The sequence below is a fragment of the Myxocyprinus asiaticus genome, chromosome 20, assembly GCF_019703515.2.
Source record: "Myxocyprinus asiaticus isolate MX2 ecotype Aquarium Trade chromosome 20, UBuf_Myxa_2, whole genome shotgun sequence".
Lineage (NCBI taxonomy): Eukaryota > Metazoa > Chordata > Actinopteri > Cypriniformes > Catostomidae > Myxocyprinus > Myxocyprinus asiaticus.
This window is the reverse complement of record NC_059363.1, coordinates 42,664,280-42,684,593: the sequence shown is the minus strand read 5'-3', so window position 1 is coordinate 42,684,593 and position 20,314 is coordinate 42,664,280. Positions and strand designations below refer to the sequence as shown.

The following is a 20,314-nucleotide window of genomic DNA, read 5'->3' as shown; positions in this document are numbered from 1 at the left end:
AAATGTGAAGAAAAAAAATTATAATAACGAATGAGGAGTTTCAAAAATATTGACCGGTAGTGTGCGTATATATATATATATATATATATATATATATATATATATATATATATATATATATATATATATATATATATTGCACATTTCTTGAAAAACGTTTTCTGTTGAAATTTTAGAGTCTGAAACAGCACTCAGAAAACACTTCTTCACCATCCAATAGAGTCTAATCTGATTGATTGTACAACAGCACAACCTGAAAGAAAACCAGCTGTTGTTACTCATCCCTCAATGCTTAATTGGATGAATATATCTTCACATTGACACTCATGAATACAAATGAAGATGTGCCATTGGAAACCCGCCTCTTCTCTCTCAGCATTCCTCTTGCACTGGTTTTCTAAGAAACGAATGAATGCTGATTTTATTTATTTATTTTTTGTTATGTAATAATCTAAATAGCATGCTCTCGACTTCCATTTGGATGCCAGTCATTTGTTGCTTGAAAATGTTGTCTTCAAATCAACAAATGGAACAAATTAATTACAAAAAGATGGCCATTATGGGAACATACTGCTTCCACCAAATTTTATTAATAAAAAATATAACTACTTGCACAAGCACACTGAGACAGCAGTACAGAAACATTTGGACAGTATTCTTTCCAAAATTAACAAGTGCAGAAGCGTCCACCAAAAATAAGTTGTATTTATCCAAGGAATCATTAAATAGGGTCCAGAGCCGAACAAAAACCAGTTTGTTTGGGTCATATGAAACACATTTTTTCTAGCGTGCTAATAAACAAGCTGCATCATAACAATATATGAATAGTTTGTCTTTATAATTACCAAAACATCGCTTTGACACAGTAATACTATCTACAAATAATAATCTTCAATTTAGTGTATCTTTTAGCATGTACAGCAAAGAAAAAAATAAATTGCTTTCAAATGAGGTTACACAATTAAAGGTGTAAATGTTTGTCTTCTTATAAAGAAGATTTGCTGTGAACATGCTTGGGTGTTGAACAGTGCTATCAGTAAATAAATGAGATGCATAAAACGTACGGTGACCCCAAAAAGTCAACATGGATGTAATGAAACTTACATCACCCTTAAAAAATATCTGAATGTCATTTCATTAGATATACGATTACAAACCAAGTAGCATCTGCAATAGCATTTTCTCAGATTTAAAGGGATAGTTCACCCAAAAATGAAAATTCTCTCATCATTTACTCACCCTCATGCCATCCCAGATGTGTATGACTTCAGCTCTGTAGTTCCACACAATGCAAGTGACCAGAATTCAGAAGGTCCAAAAAAGGACATAAAGGCCGCATAAAAGTAATCCATAAGACTCCAGTGGTTAAATCCATGTCTTCAGAAGCAATATGATAGGTGTAGGTGAAAAACAGATCAATATTTAAGTCCTTTTTTACTGTCAATCTACATTTTACTTTCACATTCAGCCACTTACTGTTTGGGGCAGGTCAAAGGTGGAGAATTAAAAAAGTAGTAAAAAAGGATTTAAATATTGATCTGTTTCTCACCTACACCTATCATATCACTTCTGAAGACATAGATTTAACTAATGGAGTTGTATGGATTACTTTTATGCTGGCTTTATGAACTTTTTAGAGCTTCAAATGTTGGTACCCTTTCACTTGCATTGTGAGGACCTACAGATCAGTAAATGATGAGAGATTTTAAATTTTTAAATTTCTGGGTGAACTATCCCTTTAACTGCACTTTTCTGGGCCATTTTGCAGTGATTTTTAACAAACTTTTCCCAAAGTAATTAAGCATGCATGAAGTCAGTTCACCGTAAGTTCACACAGGTGTCTCAGCAAAGTAACCATTTCATTACATTAACTATGGACATGTTTAACTACTTCTGTTTCACAACCAGAACATTTCCAAAACTATTTGTCTTCAGTTTGAACAGGACATCAATTGTTTTTTTTTAAACCTACTAAATTATGTATTCAAAATGTTTTGCTAATAATGTATTTGTGCTGTATTTCTTAACCCTCCTATTGTCTTTAGAAACTGCACCCTCCTTTTGTTTTATGGGTCATTTTTAACCCATATTGAAAACCATTCAAAATGCATAAATTCTTGATTAGTGTACAATGGCACTAAAGTCCCCCCTTAATGAAAATCTGTTTAATTGTGGTCCCAATTAAACAGTGGTGAGTGTATAATGATAGCAGGAAAAAATTATATATATTGAATATTAATGGAGTAACATAATAAAATAAAGTTAAAAAAACTTGGCAAACATTGACCAAGGTTGTTTCAAATTACGTTTATTTCCATCACTTTTGGCATTTTATAATATCTTAACAATATTACAAAAAAATCTGATTTATTCTGCTTGTAAAAAAACAACAAAAAACTGTACATTATAGAGTTACAATTTTAGTACATGCCAGTTTCACATATGAATCTCTATTGCATTTTTCAGCAGTCAAAATGGGCCAAATTTGCATGTTCATTGCAACAAATTCATTCCTCCCACTAATTTAAAATAATTTGTTTGTTACTGGGGTTTGGGAAGGTGCCGTAATAGTTCTTTCTGCCAATCAAACTTTTTTGGAGAAAATACCACCTAATAGGTCTTTAACTATCAGGGGGGCTTTCAGCCACATTATACCCTATAATCTAAAATCATGTTAGTAAACTTATTAACTAACATATTACCTGTTCGAAACTGAATAATAATAATAATAATAATAATAATAAAATACTCTGTGTGTGCGTACGTGTGTGTGGATGTGTGAACAAACCCAGTTTTAGAAGAAAGTTTTGGGAAAGATGCAGTACCCAGTGTAGCATGTGGGGGAGCTAGAGAACAGTATGGGGCTAGGGGCTAAATTTAAGAACATTCTGAAATATTTTTAGGTCAAATTTGATTCATAGATGCACAAAAAACTTCTTAAAGCTGTATAACATCCAGAAAGTCCGAAGTTGAAAGATCACAACTGCTGCTTCACATACGGGTCAGAATTGACCCGTTTTCTCTTAAACAATTATTTATAAAAATACATTTTCTTTTTTATTTTGTTTGTTTTGATAGTTTTGACAAAGTCGTGACGTTTTGTTCCAGTACCAAAACTATGCAGATTTGATAAAATATTCTTTACCTGTCCTGAGGCAAAAATGACCCTTATAGACAATAGGAGGCTTAAAATAAATACCACTTTGTTTGAAATTTTGCTATACAGTGCAATGACAACCACACATTTTTAAGTGTGGCTTAAGTGTCCAAATACTTTTTGGGGCCACTGTATACTGTTTTGCAGAGCTTTGATGAATATATAATCCCAAAGCACAAATTAAAATCATCTTGACCCTTTCAAACCCTTGACCCTTGTGCTTTGGAACTTTTTGCACCAGATGCCTTTCAAAACCTTAAGATCACTTTGCAGTTGGCAAACAACACCTGCACATACATTAGCAAAAGTAGTCATGGATTTGGCACATACACAACTGTAACATTTCAGTGCATGGTTACTTTTGGAGGGGTGGAGGAGAGTGGTTATTGCATTCAGTAATGGCGCATTGGTAGTCGTTATTGTCTAGGAGCTGGCAGGGCCTGCTAAGGAGGGCGTAAGCTGCCCAAGAGGGGCTGCACAATGCCTGGCCGTGCCCACTCGGCATGCCCGCTGCTGCCGGCAGGGGGCGAGCTGGGCCCAGCCATCTGCTCGCCTGTGGGAATCTGCTTGAGAGGAAGAATGCGCGTACCATCCATCACTGCCAAAGCTCTTTTTGCCAGAGCAGAACAACACTAAAATTGCATTCCTCCCTTCAGCAGCGTTGAAATGTATGACCGCATCCAAGCCCAACACACACTTACTCCACTCTTGGCACAAGTTGGGTGCTAATTTCTACATGCTTATGTGGGGGTGTATGTGTGTACATGCACTGGCAAATTTGCACATGACATGCAACTGTTCTGGCTGTCAGAGGCAGCGTCCTTAAGTGCTCAAGGAGAGAGGGACAGCATGCACAGAGAGCTGTATGACAATTTGACTATGAAGTCACTCACATTGAAAGGAATATTAATATCTATGGGCACCATCTGTGGTATGCTGTCCATTTACCGCAGAATTTGTGTGCCTCAGTTTATAAAGTACCACGTCTGGCACACTGTAAATTATCACAGAAGTGTTTGTAAAAACGAATGGGAAATGCATTTACAGTAATAAAATTGGAAGTCAAGCAGGCAGCACTGCAAATAAGCCATTTTAAGTGCATAATTGTGCACAGGTTTTCCGTTCAACTTTACAAACATGCCAGAGATGCTGTCCATAGACATTAGAGTAATAGTTCACCTAAAAAATGAAATATTTTGTTAAATATCCATTATTAAATCATAGTCTTTTCCAAATCCACTCCTATTTGACTTGTGGAACAACAATGGGGAAATTTATCAGAATATCCATGCTGTTCTTTTCCATGCAATGAAAATTGCCAGTAATGACAAAAGTGCACCATAAAAGCAGTCCAGATGACTTGCACCTTAAAAATCTTGCTTGACAGATGTTATCAGCATTTACTGGTATTGTATGGAAAAGAGCTTTGACATTCTGCTACAACAGGGGTCTGCAACCTTTTTGACATGACGTGTCATTTAAAATGTTCCTTGTTAATCACTGTGCTCACTGTGAAACATTTGTGCAAAACCAGATAATCTGTTATCCCAGCATAGAGCTAGGCAATATCGAATATTCATGTGATTAACGTAATGATTTGGCTGACGATACAAAATTAAGCAATCTCTTGAAAATCGTAATGATTTTACAAGGAAAATTCCAGATTCAATACAAGTTAAGCTCAGTCGACAGCATTTGTGGCATAATGTTGACCATGACGAAGTCGCACAAAACTGGGTTACAACGAGGCACTTACAATGGTCAATGAATGGGGCGTAAACAATATGCTTGTAAACATGATTTCAGTGTGATAAAATCACTTACTAACCTTTTCTGTGTAATATCCAATTTTACAAATTTGTTGCCATGATGATATAATGCCGTAAACCCTAAAACGACTGTAAAAACAACGATTTAAACAACTTTACTGCTTAAATAATTCAAGTTTTTTTTTAAAGTGCTTTTATAAAATTGTGACTTTGACTTTAAAGGAATATTCCGGGTTCAATACAAGTGTAACTCAATTGCCAGCATTTGTGGCATTATTGTGTTAGCACAAATATTAATTTCGACATGTCCCTCCTTTAAAAAAAATACAAAATCGAGGTTACAGTGAGGCATGTATAATGGAAGTGTATGTGGCCAAATTTTGGAGTTTAAAGGTAGAAATTTGAAGCATATTTTATAAAAGCACTTACATTAATTCTACTGTTAAAACTCATGCATTATTTGAACTGTAAAGTTGTGTACATTTTCATTTTTACAGTCATTTTAGGGTTTGTTGACATTATATCATCAAGGCAACAAAGTTGTAAAATTGGCTTTAACTTTACACAGAAAAGGTTAGTAAGTGATGTTATCACACTAAAATCAGGTTTACATGCATATTGTTTGTCTTGTGGCAATACTATTGAAAAAGTGGATATTTTAATGTTCAACAATTGGCTCCCATTTATTTCCATTGTAAATGCCTCACTGGAACCCAGATTTTCTTTTTGTTTAAAGAAAAGGAGGGGCAAGTCAAAATTAATTTTTGTAGGAATCAATATTATGCCACAAAATTATGCTGATTGAGCTAAACTTTTGAACCCCACCGTCATTGCCTTTAAAGGACTGTGTATGCTGGGTTGCGTGTCTCTTCTTTTACATCAAATGTTGTTCTGAAAGAAAAAAAAGAAAATGTAGACTGTCATCCGCTCAACCATGCAGCGCAATCAACGCAAAGTGAAATCGTCCAATTGGTGGCACTTGTGCCGAAAGTTGCTGACCCATTTCCTATAAGCATCTACTTTTGCACCTCACAGAAGAAAGAAAGTCATATTGGTTTCGAAGACATGAGGGTGAGTAAAAATTTTATTTTTATTTTTGGGTGAACTATTCCTTTTAAATTAAAAAAAACAAACAAAAAAACCCAAAACTGAATATTCTTTCAAGAGAACTTGTATCATGTCAGCCTCTTGTAGAGGTGACAGTATGTCAGCAGATACACTGCTGACGCATTTGGTGACAAACGTGTGGCTGCTTTTGCAAATTTGGAGAAAAGGAAATATCACTTGGCAAAGGTCTGCGAGTACTTCCTGTGAGAGTGGCATTGCCATATTGCAGTCTCATCAGGTGCCACTCTCGCTGCCATGAAAATGCTGCCAGTTACTGAAACAGAATTTGTTTTTCATTTTTGTTTTAAGTCTACTGTATGTACTGTATCTCTGTGTCTCTAAAAACAAAACTGCTCTATGTACACTTTCTACTGATTATGTCCTAAATATCGGAGTTGGTCAGCAGGGCAAGGACCCTCTCATCTGAGAAAGAGTGTTGAAGAGGGCTGTCTCTAGACACCAACCCCTGCTGTGGGCTGGAGTGATTCATGACAGCCTCCAGCACATTGTGAGCAGCCCAATATAGAGACGACCACCGTTCTCCCCTCCCTCTAGACAATACACGTATTTGGGTGTAGAATACCGTTTCCATGGCAGTGAGTAGCAGCATGAGTGAAAAGCACACATGCAGCAGTAAGTGTGTGTGAGCGACGAAGAGCATGCACTGAGCTGAAGGCAGCTTGTTTTTGTCTGGGGCAACATACATTGAAGTATTGAACAGCACAATGCCACACCGTCCACTCGCAGCCTCTATATGGATTTCCCGTACATGCCTGACCCAGCAACCCCTATATACTCTCTCCTCCAAACAGTTTCAGCGGTTTATATATGACAGCTCTTTAGGCACAGGCTATATGGCTACAATTCAGTCTACATCAGGCATTCCACTGCATTATGCACAGGCTCCAGAAAGCATGCTTAAGCAGAATATCAATCATCCTAACAGCTACCAAAATAAGACGAGAAACTTCATTAACGCAACCATTACTCAAGTAGAAAAAGAAATCTCCCAAACAATTCTCCCATACTATTGCCTCTCAGAGACATATTGCCATCTTACTTTGAACAGAGGTTACCAAGCGATTGCTTCCAAGTTCAATCTCTGGGAAAGAGGGTGGGGGGCAGGGGGTTTAAGTAGCAGAAACATTCCCTTGTTACTAATCCGTTCCCAGAGGAACACTTTAATAAGATTTACGAAGATGCTGGATATGTGCATTTATTTATCGCCTTGCACACTGCAGTGTTGCTCCCACTCGCCCTTCACAATTCACAATCCGTCTGTTCCAAGACGTCGCTTGGGGGAATGCCTCCACCGCTTGTGCTTGATGATCTCTAAAGGGGGAGAGAGGGATAGTTGGTGGGAAAGGCTTCAAAGTCATCCTTCTCGCCCTGTCGTCTCGTAATCGCGAGAGCCAGAGGGGTTGAGTGGCAGTGCATAGCACGTGTCCAGCTCCTCCACTGGTTTCCCCGTTATACGTAGTCCTGCAGGCTGTAGCCAGTCTTGTTATCCAGAGGTGAGAGAGAGCAGTACTGGTGCTGGAGCTGGTCCTGTTGTTGCTGTTGTTGCAGCAGTTGCTGTTGCTGCTGCAAGAGGAGTTTGTCTGGAGGGAGCAGTATCAAATCCTGGGGGCCATGCCGCTTACCCGAGCAAGAGAGACAGAAAATTGATCCACCCACGAAGAGGAAACCAGACGAGATGAAGGCTACGTAGACGGCACCGCCCGGCTCAAACTTGTTACTCTCGGGCACATTAGCGTCGAGGAAGCTGACGATGACCTCGTTTGTGTACCAGGAGGCAGGCACAAGGCAGAGGAAGCCGGAGGCCACAAAGCAGGAGCCGGCCGCCACGGCGGCGTGGCGTTTAGCACGCCGTCCCCCACCCCAGCGAGTGCACTTCAGACCCAAAGAGGCCAAACACAATCCCAGCGCCGCCAACACACAGGAAAGCACCATAGTGGTGCGTGCCGTCTGCAGGTACGCGGGCAGCGCCAGCACAGAGTATTTCAACGTACAGCTGAACATGCCCGTGCTGTACCAGGTGCAGTCCATCCACAGCCCTTGCATTTGAGAGATGGCAGTAATGATGTTGGAGCCAACATCCGCGCTCACCTTCCAGTTGGGCAGTAACGTGGCCACCGTGGCACCCAGGATGCCTAGCAGCGCCAGCACGAAGGCGAAGATCTGCGTGCCCGTGGACGCCATCCTGCCGCGGCTCTTAACCCGGCCAACATTCACCCAGGCTTGCCTAGTCTCCTCTCCTTCAGTGGCAACTGCAACGGCAGAGACTCCTCAGCATTGGCGCCTTCCTGAGGAAATAAGTGAGAGAATTACACTAGTGTCCTCCTCCCCCAGCACACTGGGAACAAAGAGAAGCGTGCACACAGGATGATGAGGAAGCAGGTTCCTGACTTTGATTTTAGTGCTGCTGTTATGCCTTTTCTGTTCATGCCTCATGCCGGTATCTGGATAGAACAAACGAGTTATACGAGGAGTTGCAGTGTATGCACTCGGCTTTGCGATATCTCATCACTGAAGTCTGTTTCAGTTTTCCATGCAATCAGGTAAATGAAATAAAGTATCGTCTTCGACACACGTGCACAACTTGTCTGCACATTTTTCTTGTCATTTGTATTAGTCAGTAACAGAAATCTTTAATATTGCGTCTCACAGCGGAGATTGAAAGGTTTATTTATAGTAAGGAGCGGAATGCAGAAATCCTGTCCTTACCTCGGCTGGTGCAGAGCGAGCTATGACTCGTCAGGTCTCCGAGCACACACACACACACATACATGCACGCGCGCGCACACTCTGATAAATACATAAACAGAGGGTATGCGGTTGTAAATGTATTCTCAGTGTCCTCGGCTGCAGCGCTGTATGACAGGACATCCGTGATGGAGCGACGATGCTGTACGAATGATCGTCCACGTCACGCAGCCGCGGTCTCTTAACTTGCGCGCGTGAAAGTCTCCTGTATGATCATTGCGTTATTTATAAGCGCAAAGATTTTAAACACTGACTATGATCGTATTTAGTAAGCGTTAGATTCACACCAGCGTCGTTATTGCAAATGTAAACTTTTGTCTCATTTTCTTTGTTCAGTGAGTCTGCTTGTTTACATGAAATATTGGTTCATATTTCTGATGATGTCTACACGTCATACTTGTATAGGCTATTGACAATAGGCGAACAATCAACTTAATCAACATCTTGTTTTCCAACAACATCACAAATCATTTTAGCTCTTATTAATGCGATTTTTTTTTTTTTTTTAATGTTATTCTTTAACCTCATTTTTGTTCGTTTATCTTGGCTTACACTGGATTCTAAATTAATAAAATACTATAAAGTTTTCACGAAGCGGTTTTACTGATATCTAAATGTTTAAACCACCTTTTCTGTCACAGACCACTCACTTTAACATATATGCAAATGTGTATCCTCAATATGAATTATGCTCGTTTTTATGAAATATTGGTTTATATTTTTGAAGCTGTATAGGCTACCAGCTACATCATACAGTAAATGTGTTAGATATTGGCTAGGCAAACAATCACCTCACCTATCCCCTCAACATCTTGTTTTCCAACAACCTCACTAGTAATTTTTGCTCTTATTTTCTAACTACCATTTTTTTTTTCTGCTTTTTTTTTTCTACATTTATAAAATACTAGTTGTTAGGAATAAAAGCCATTTTACCAATTTCTAAATGTTTCCGTCCCCTTTTCTGTCACAGTAGACCACTCACTTTGAAATTGTTCCCCAAATGAATTAGGCTTGTTTTAATCAAATACTGGTACATATTTGCTTTAAAGCTACGTATTTGCTACATAGTAAATGTGCTCACTGAAAAAAAATGTTAATCTTAATGGTATAAAATTAAGTAAATTCTACTTCATGACAATATTAATTAAAGTGAGTACATTAAACTGAAACAAACATTTTAGTAAATACAGTAACATTTACTTACAATTATAATATTCATGGTACTTAAACTTTATATAACTAAACTTTATGGTAACACTTTAAGCTTCCATTTGTTAACATTAGTTAATGCATTAGGTATCATGAACAAACAATTTACAACATATATGTTACATAATTAATCTTTGTTAATGTTAGTTAATAAAAGTACAGTTGTTCATTGTTAATTCATGTTAGTTCATAGTGCTTTAACTAATGTTAACTAATACAACCTTTTATTTTAAAAATGTATTAGTATATGTTGAAATTAACTAATAAATTCTTAACAAGTCTTGTTCAATGTTAGGTCATGTTAACTAATGTTGATAACTAGTGTTAACAAATGGAACCTTATTGTAAAGTGTTATCCATTTATTTAGTTAAATTTAACTACATTTAAATGAACATATTACTAAAACATGTCACATTTTGAACTTTCCTTACAAACACTTTTAATCATGTACCACATGACATACCACATGTGTGGCCTTCCACAGGGAAGCTTAATGCATGCTATATAGTCTTTAAGACAACATCTTCTTGCATTATTGGCAATAGAAATAAGATGTGCACTCAGACCTCAGCCCTTGATGCATAAACACGATGACGGTGACAATCAACAGATTATTATTATTTTTTTTATCATGAATGTGTCATTTTAAATAGAAAGTGATCTTCAGACTGCAAAAAACTAAAAGTTACCAAACGTAAATACAAAATTAACAATAAAAAACAGTGTAAATAAACTAGCAAACAGTGAAACCATGCAAGCTCATTCATAATTCATGTCCAGTGCACTGACAAAAATGAAAAGCAGCTCTATTGAATATTCTAAACCAGTACACTTAAAATCAACCCAATACATTTATGTTTGAGATGAGAACATAATTATATTTTGTAAAGTCCAAGTAAAATTCAACACAGTCATAAAATAGTGGTATGATTGCATTGATATGAAATGATCAAATTGATTCGGACTTCTAATGGATAGTATTCACTCAAGATTTTTAACTGCTTTCTCAATTTACATAATTAAATTAAGTTAATCCAACACAATTCTTTAGCATTGAGTCTCAACTCAATTGCATTGTGTACAATCCAACTGTGTTTACTTAATCCAGTTGTGTTGGGACTATGTGAAAAAGATTTGTTGCATTCTGAAATGGTACAGGGGATTTATATTTCCCAGCATGCTTTGCATGAGAATGGATTTGGAGAGTACATTTTGAAATTAAGTGTTATTTTAATGTATTTCTACACAAAATGAAAGAAATAGGAGACTTGTTAGTGTTTAATGTTCTGTTATGTTGGGATTTAGAGAAGTTTCTGTCATGGATATTTTTCGATGGTTACCATTGTGGAGAAGAGTGAAGCTAATGATTAGGTCAAGGTGGTTATGTGATTTACAACATTGTACTATGTGTATATTGTTATTGTCATGAAGCAAAAACTGAAAGATCGTCAGCATACAGATTGATTGAGGATCAGTAGACTCAACAGCATCATACTTCATCATACTGAACAGAAATATTTGTATTATATGTATTGTTGCTAGCAAGCTGCTAAATTGAGTGGAGTAATTTGGACAGATCTAATTTAAGTGAGGTTAAGTCAATTCCTTTGGGTTTATGCAACACAAAATATTTTCATATTTTTTCATTTCATATTAAGGAAACTTATTTTCATTATGTGGAACCGATGTCCATAATTGAATTCCGTAAAACCAACAAAAAATTTTTTTCAGTGTGCATGGAACACTAGCTTTGAAAAGTTAAGTAAAATGTACTTATTTTATTTACTTGTGAATATTACTCAAATTTGCGAATAAATACGACAAGGTTTTCTACTTTGCAGGATTTATACATGATGACACATTGTAAAGATAATAAACAGTCATAAATAATATTTACTTAGATGCTAGAGCATTAATTTTTACATTTGAATGTAGAATTGACGTAATGTTTTTAAGTTCATGCTTAAACTAACATATTCAATGTAAAAAGTACTTAATCTTTTCCGCTTTATTTACTTCTCCACAAAAAATTTTTTTTTTTCACAAGGTATGTTGTTAATTAAACAAACTTATAAAAACAAGTTTTAAAAATCTGCTTTTTCTCTGGTAAAATATTAAAACATTCTTAAAAATTATACATTTACTTGAGAATTGTGCAAGATATAATAATACTTTTCAAAAAATTGTCTAGAATTTTGTTAATTTTGTATAAATCAATTGGCAGAATTTCTTTTTATACTTGAAACATAAACCATATTATTTTATTTCTTATTTTTTAGAGCCAGTTTTTGCAGCACTCTTGTTTTTGTCTAAATTACTAAAAAGCTGTCAGGTAAGAAAGCTGTTTTAGTGGAAGATGAACAGTTGATATATGCATGTATGTGTCTGTAATGTAAACTGGCATATCCCTTTCAACTGGAATTCAAGGCGTTCCACTATAATGGCAATGCCCCTCTATCAGCCCTAATCATATGACCCGCCACTGAGCAGGAACATTCACTCTGCAGGAGGATGAACTCACAGCTGCTGCCCCTATAAACCCCTGCACCCCCACCCCTCTCGTCCTCCATATGTCCTCTCGCTGCTGCAGGGAGGGAGTGGCTATATGGCCTTGGTTTAGAAATGACAAAGAGGGCAATGAAGGACAAAACAGGCTCTTAATATATCTCTGAGAAGACATTCTATCTACATTCTATGTATCTATCTATCTATCTATCTATCTATCTAATCTATCCACTCAGTGACCTCTTTATTAGGAACACATGTACACCTACTAATTCATGCGATTATCTAATCAGCCAATCATGTGACAGCAGTGCAATGCATAAAATCATGCAGATATGGGTCAGGAGCCATGGAGTTGATGTTCACATCAACCATCAAAATGGGTGAAAAAAATGTGATCTGAGTGATTTCAACCGTGGCTTGATTTTTGGTGCCAGACAGGCTGGTTTGAGTATTTCTATCTATTCTATTTTTCTGTTGTTAAAGCTGTCTTTTGTGTCATTAAATTCTGTAAGCCTCTACCAGGATAACCAACAACTTTGTGATGCACAAAATTTGGAGCAGGAGGTCAGCCGTTATTGTCTTCCTCCCCCTGTGAAATCAATACTTCTACACAGCGAACCAATTGACAGCAGTTCTGAAAGGGCGGCATGCTCTTGTACCTTTGCTGGTGATGACGACCTTCAGTTGGCATGCATTTGGGCCCTAGTGGCGTGTGGAGATGACAAATGTCTTGTGTTTCTGCTGCTTTGTGTGTCTTCACGTAGTGTGTCTAAGTGCTGATGCTGGGGTTGTGCTTGAAAATAAATAATGAAAGAAAATGTGTAAGGGGGGCTGTTGACATGCACCCAGGGAATGCGGATGTGTTAGGAGCTGACGTGTGAAGATGCCGAAAGCAATTATAAGCATGGCGCCTTGATTTTATCACCTCTAGCTATCATGGGCTTGAGTGGACAAGTGGTCTTTTCCATTTGCATGTGCCTTTTTATTATTTAGGCATCAGATTCATTTGTTATTCACAGCTGTTGATGAAAGACTCATTTCATTACCCTGCTGTAGCTGTTTGCACGTAATGCAGATGTCAAAATGGGCTTAACGCAACTGCTACAGAAATGACTGTTTAAATTCACGATAATAAATGGAAATTACTTTCCGCTATACAAGAGGGAAGTGCGCAGGTTTCCACACCACTTTGATTTATGACCACGGTGCTTTCTCTTGTGGATTTACTGTTCAATCAAATGGGAATGCTTTTCACTGGCCTGGCATTCCTAAAGGGTTAGCCCTTTTAACATGCTTTTCCTCACTGTCCATCTTGCCTTATATCCTCATCTAGACACCTTAGAAGTCTGAAGTCTCATAGGCTGGAGAGAGTCTTCCTGCGAAGCATTTTATATCTCAGAAGCACATCAGTTGTGCCTTCGTTTCCCATCGACGCCTTGGGCTGTTCATGAAGCGTGGGAAGAGCCATTCGAACAGTAAAAACAAGCCTCTCTCTGGCAAAAGCCCTGTCAGGCTGCGCTGGTTACTTTCTCCACTTGTTCAGCTTCCTCATCAGATCCGAAGTAACTGTGGTTGTCGTTTGAAAGTGCTGTCATGATTAATGTATTCCTTACTCCTTACAGGACTTTTTTGTATTCCTCTCTGTATGCATTCCCCAGCTGTATACCCCATTGTTCACTGCGTAAAGGAAATGATGGTTACTCAGATAGCCCTAAGGGCTGCCACCTCAATTCGATAATTTTCCTTTGAAAAGACAAATTAAACTTCACACACTTTGTATTGGGGTGAAGTTATGCTCAGGTGCAAACGGGTGTGCAAATGACAGTTTTTGCTACAAGGGGTTTGCTCTTGGCTGCAAGAATGTTTGTGGCTTTTTAGGCATCTGTATATCTGATTTTTAATCACACAATATATGTCTAACTCAATATATATGTTTCTCTCTCTCTCTCTCTCTCTCTCTCTTTTGACCAGTAGTGTATATATATATATATATATATATATATATATATATATATATATATATATACACACACACATACACACACACACCGATCGCCATAACATTAAAACCACCTGCCTAATATTGTTTAGGTCCCCCTCGTGCCGCCAAAACAGCACCCCAACCCGCATCTCAGAATAGCATTTTGAGATGCTATTCTTCTCACCACAATTGTACAGAGCGGTTATCTGAGTTACCGTAGACTTTGTCAGTTCAAACCAGTCTGGCCATTCTCTGTTGACCTCTCTCATCAACAAGGCATTTCTGTCCACAGAACTGCAGCTCACTGGATGATTTTTGTTTTTGGCACCATTCTGAGTAAATTCTGTGACTGTTGAGCGTGAAAATCTCAGGAGATCAGCAGTTACAGAAATACTCAAACCAGCCCATCTGACACCAACAATCATCCATGCGATTATCTAATCAGCCAATTGTGTGGCAGCAGTGCAGTGCATAAAGTCATTCAGATATGGGTCAGGAGCTTCAGTTAATGTTCACATCAACCATCAGAATGGGGAAAAAAAATTACCTCAGTGATTTGGACCGTGGCATGATTGTTGGTGCCAGATGGGCTGGTTTGAGTATTTCTGTAACTGCTGATCTCCTGGGATTTTCACACACAACAGTCTCTAGAATTTACTCTGAATGGTGCCAAAAACAAAAAACATCCAGTGAGCGGCAGTTCTGCGGATGGAAACACCTTGTTGATGAGAGAGGTCAACATTATATATATATATATATATATATATATATATATATATATATATATATATATATAATAAATCCTGCCTCTTGACCTTTATGTAAATTTCACAACAGACTGAAAAATATTGATTACTCATATTGCACTACACAGATTTTCTTCCAATCAAATGCTCTCTTGAATGAGATTGTCCTTACCCCTGCAGCCGACAAGCTAGTTGCAAATCATGGTTCATGGCTGTGACGTAAACTGAAGCCTTTTGGATATTTAGGGCCGAGACGATAAGTCCCACCCAAACTTCCTGAAATCACTGAGCGATTTCATGTGGTCTTTAATGTTAGCGAGTAACTGAAGTAGTTAGTTACAGTTACAGTTTAGGCACAATCATGAGTCCAAACCATGACACGCAGGGTTAATATTAAGGCAATGGTGGGGCCAGTTGCGTGGAGTTGATTTAAGGTAGAATAGAATTAATGGTTGCTGTGGTAAATATTACAGGCAAGTGGCAATTTACACCATGTAGCTCTGTTCCATAAATCATTCTCCAGATGAATTGGCTCAGTCCTTATTGCAGAAATGCTGCTGCCTGTATCAATACATGACTTCATCTAGTCGTTCTCCTAAATCCCAAGCTACGGAATACAAATGGTCTAATTCTTCAGTGGAGAGTGGAATTGTAAGCATTCACTTATCAGTGTCTCTTTGAGGTAAAGGGGATTTGAATATACCTTGCAACATTTTCAGACATTCAGAACAAAAGGTACGGAGATTCTGTGACTGAAAACAACACGATCACATGAGAAGTCGGCATGTTGTTTCAGAAAGTTCTGGTATCTTAGGATCGGCCACATTGTGCCAACTCACTGACAAGCAGCATCGACTATCAGACATTTTTGCATCGGCACCAGTGTGTTTACTTTTCCCTGTGGCGTGACCGGAAACCCGGGATCAGATCCTGCATTGAAACCAGGAAGTAATCACATTCAATGATCAGTGACAATTGCAATATGTAGGTTGTTGTTTCCCCTCTAATATTACAGAACATATTTACTCCACTGGTGGTTAGGCTTAGATTTGGGGTTTGGGGGATTAGTTTATAAAATATGCATTTGTCTTCACTGTATTACAGCCTGCACAGCTAAAAACAACTTGCTTCACAACTTGCTTTTGGCACCCCTCCATGGACATTTCACCCGGAAAATGGAGCTCACTCATGCCCATACGCCCAACAACCGCTTTGGCCACTGGGGGCAGTGTTTTGAATTTCGGTTAGCACAGACTGAATTTAGCTATAGAAAACTCAACCTACTGGTTCCGATTTCATTTTGAGATCAGTCTACTTTAAAAACAGCACTCTGAGCAAGGTAAGTGACAGGTGGCCAAATTGATTTCCTTAATGTTGCCACTCTTTCTGAACAACTGAGGCAGATGATGGCAGATTGAGATGGTTTCTGAAAGCTCTTGTCTCATCTCCACATCTCTGTCATCTCCAATGTAGTGCAGTTTTGTGGCCCCAAATGCCCGTCAGTAGCTTTTGTATCCTTGTAAAAAAAAAAAAAAAGGTATCCTGCCCTTAATTTATTTAAAGTGAGCCCAAGAGTGGATGGCTCTCGCCCTGGTCTAGAAAGCCCACTCAACCACCACATAAATGTCCTGCATGACTGCAGTTGGTTTTATGTGATACCACAGCAAGCAACACTACTGAAATGCAGCATTAAATCAATTTGCATATTTTCTCTGCCACCTACAACTAATTGCGTTTTCTTCTGTATCTCTATTATGGAGTTTATAACAAGCCCTAAATTACTACAGGAACAGGAGGGGTGGAAACAGCAATTAAATGTTTCCACTTTTCATGATACAGTACATACACAGTACATAGTTAGCTGAAAGAAAAACAGAGCAGTGTTAGGTCTGCTACTTTGAAACTATACTTTATTAAGTTACTCAAGTTGCTCATAACTTTTAAGTAGTCAAGTTACCCTTATAAAAAAGTACACTATAATCTACTAATCAGCAGTTTTATTGGTGTCTGCAATGTTGCTCTAAAAGCTGCTCAAACAGTGAAATCTCTCAACAAAAATAACTAAGCTCTAAACTGTTTTTGCAAGAAAATAGGCCAAATAGCTATATTGTCATATAGTAAATAACTGCATGTGTATCTCTGAGCTGCCGAGTGTGCTCGACAGCGTGATTTTACAATTCATACGCTGTCAATCACATACAATTATTGTCTGTGTGTTGCAAAGTTCTGCCCATTTGAAAGCTCGATCAATCATCATATAGAGAAGCCGGGCTTCCAGGCAGGACAATAATACATTGATTGAAATCCCAGTGTCCAATAGGCTATGAGATGCAGATCCAATGCAAATAGCACTTATGCAGTCCCCATAGACTCCCAGAAGCAGGGCGTCGGGGCGGAACCCAAAATTACATGTTTAGAGCCTTGTTCAATCACCATATATCTTTTGTGCCACTGATTTATATGGTACAGGTATCTGCCATTGACTCCCATTAAATCTGACTTCCATTGAGCTCCATGAGCCATGCATCCACTGTCTTTTATGGACCTATTCATGTAAACAAAGGCAGATTGCATGAACAGAGCTGATTTGTGATGTTTTACTCTTTTATTTGCTAAAGTATTGAAATGCACAAAAATAATATGTAATTTACAGTTGTGCTCAAAAGTTTGCATACCCTGGCAGAAACTGTGTAATTTTGACATTGATTTTGAAAATATGATTGATCATGCAAAAAATAAAATGTCTTTTATTTAAGTATAGTGATCATATGAAGCCATTTATTATCACATAGTTGTTTGGTTCCTTTTTAAATCATAATGATAACAGAAATCACCCAAATGGCCCTGATCAAAAGTTTACATACCCTTGAATGTCTGGCCTTGTTACAGACACACAAGGTGACACACACAGGTTTAAATGGCAATTAAAGGTTAATTTCCCACACCTGTGGCTTTTTAAATTGCAATTAGTGTCTGTGTATAAATAGTCAATGAGTTTGTTAGCTCTCATGTGGATGCACTGAGCAGGCTAGATACTGAGCCATGGGGAGCAGAAAAGAACTGTCAAAAGACCTGTGTAACAAGGTAATGGAACTTTATAAAGATGGAAAAGGATATAAAAAGATATCCAAAGCCTTGAAAATGCCAGTCAGTACTGTTCAGTCACTTATTAAGAAGTGGAAAATTCGGGGAACTCTTGATACCAAGCCAAGGTCAGGTAGACCAAGAAAGTTTTCAGCCACAACTGCCAGAAGAATTGTTTGGGATACAAAGAAAAACCCACAGGTAACCTCAAGAGAAATACAGGCTGCTCTGGAAAAAGATGGTGTGGTTGTTTCAAGGAGCACAATACTTGTTGACTCCTCTCCAAACATAGCGCTTATGGTTGTGACCATAAAGCTCTATTTTGGTCTCGTCACTCCAAATTACAGTGTGCCAGAAGCTGTGAGGCGTGTCAAGGTGATGTCGGGCATATTGTAACCGGGCTTTTTTGTGGCATTGGCTTCTTTCTGGCAACTCAACCATGCAGCTCATTTTTGTTCAGGTATCGTCGAATTGTGCTCCTTGAAACAACCACACCATTATGATTTAAAAAGGAGCTAAACAACTATGTGATAATAAATGGCTTCATATGATCACTATCCTTAAATAAAAGACAGGTTTTTTGCATGATCAGTCCTATTTTCAAAATCAATGCCAAAATTTCACAATTTCTGCCAGGGTATGCAAACTTTTGAGCACAACTGTATATTGATTATTTTTTACATAAATTAAACTCGTCATTGCCACATTTATTATGGAGTTTTAGGGTAAGCAGTGCTTCTTGTGTAGATTTAAAGCCATCACCACTTAAAGTAGCTAACTACGTTAAAGCTTTATCGAATGAATCCCATTCTATCATTTGTTGCATTATCTCTGAAATATGAAAAATAAAACCAGAATGTATTCTTGAAGATGCTTTGAAAATTATCTTTTTAAGTTAGTAATAATAATAATAATTTCAATTTTGTTATTATTATTATTATTTTATAAGTAGAGATTTATTTGGAACAAAAACAATGAGGATACAATTAGTACTTACTAAAACAAAATTCCACAGATAAAAATAGAAAACCAAGTATGCAACCGAGTAAGCATTATATAAGCATTATAACACAAAATTCATGAAGGGCTTTCCTGTGGTCATTTTCTTGCTGGTCTTGGTGCAGGTTTCTCTGTGTCCCACCACGATTACGGTGCTTGACAGAAACTGTTTTAAGGGGTCGCACACCGGATGCGTGTGTCGGACGAGACAGATCATCCTAAAATTCAAAACCATTGTTTTCAATTAATGTACGCACACCTTGTGCGATACCTGCATACATACCATGTCCTGCCCATGATGTTGCATAGCACTTGTCGTCCGGTGTGTGACCGGCTTTAGCCTGAGCACAGCAGACATTTGAATCTCTGCTGGTGGCTGTGCAGGTGTTTGCACACTATTTCTTTTTATTGCGCACAATGGGGCGAAGAGCTGCCCCTGTGAGAGAAATACGAAGCTAGTGAATATGATCTGAAGAGGTGCGTGCACAGCTGTACCGTCTATGGCACGGTTACTTAAACAGTGTCATATAAGCTTAATGGTGACTGAGAACTGGTTGAGAAAGAGGCTGAAGCCTGACGCTATTTAACCCCTTCACTGCCAGGACAATAACCAGCACCAACTCGACCATCACATAACACCCATCATCCTCAATTCATGCTCATGAAATCCTAGAGAGCACTAACAGCACTAGAATGCAGTTGTAAGAACATTTAGGTAGCAAAAGTGTAACAAGAGGATTACTTACTATTCACATTTGAAGAGGCTTGTTGTGATGGTCCTTCAAACAGGTGTTACTGTGGCAACCGGAACTGGCTTGTCATGGTGCAACGTCACCCACCTCCTCCTCTGCTGCAGGCTCCCTCTCTTTGCTCGTGTATCTCTCTCACTAGTTCTCATTCTGTTTCAGCTCTTGAATGTGCTCTTCAGGTCTGACTGTAACATTCTGTTGTCTGTGTGTGTTTGCATCTCATCACCCACGGTATGTG

General features: G+C 38.2%; 2 protein-coding genes across 4 annotated transcripts in view; one reads left to right on the top strand and one right to left on the bottom strand.

Moving 5' to 3' along the window:
- tfb1m (transcription factor B1, mitochondrial) overlaps positions 1-20,314 on the top strand; it is a 61,404-nt gene that overhangs the window by 35,720 nt on the left and 5,370 nt on the right. The gene's annotated exons all lie outside the window — the stretch shown is intronic.
- On the bottom strand, positions 569-20,297 carry LOC127410994 (claudin-20). Of its 2 annotated transcripts, none has more exons than XM_051646301.1 (2): positions 20,074-20,297; positions 569-8,339 (listed from the first exon to the last, which is right to left on the bottom strand). In XM_051646301.1, the coding sequence occupies exon 2, from the start codon at positions 8,233-8,235 to the stop codon at positions 7,504-7,506; it is 732 nt and encodes a 243-aa protein (XP_051502261.1). In that variant the 5' UTR covers positions 8,236-8,339; positions 20,074-20,297; the 3' UTR covers positions 569-7,503. The 2 variants fall into 2 exon arrangements, with proteins under 2 accessions (XP_051502261.1, XP_051502260.1); XM_051646300.1 differs by lacking the exon at positions 20,074-20,297 and adding an exon at positions 8,761-8,911.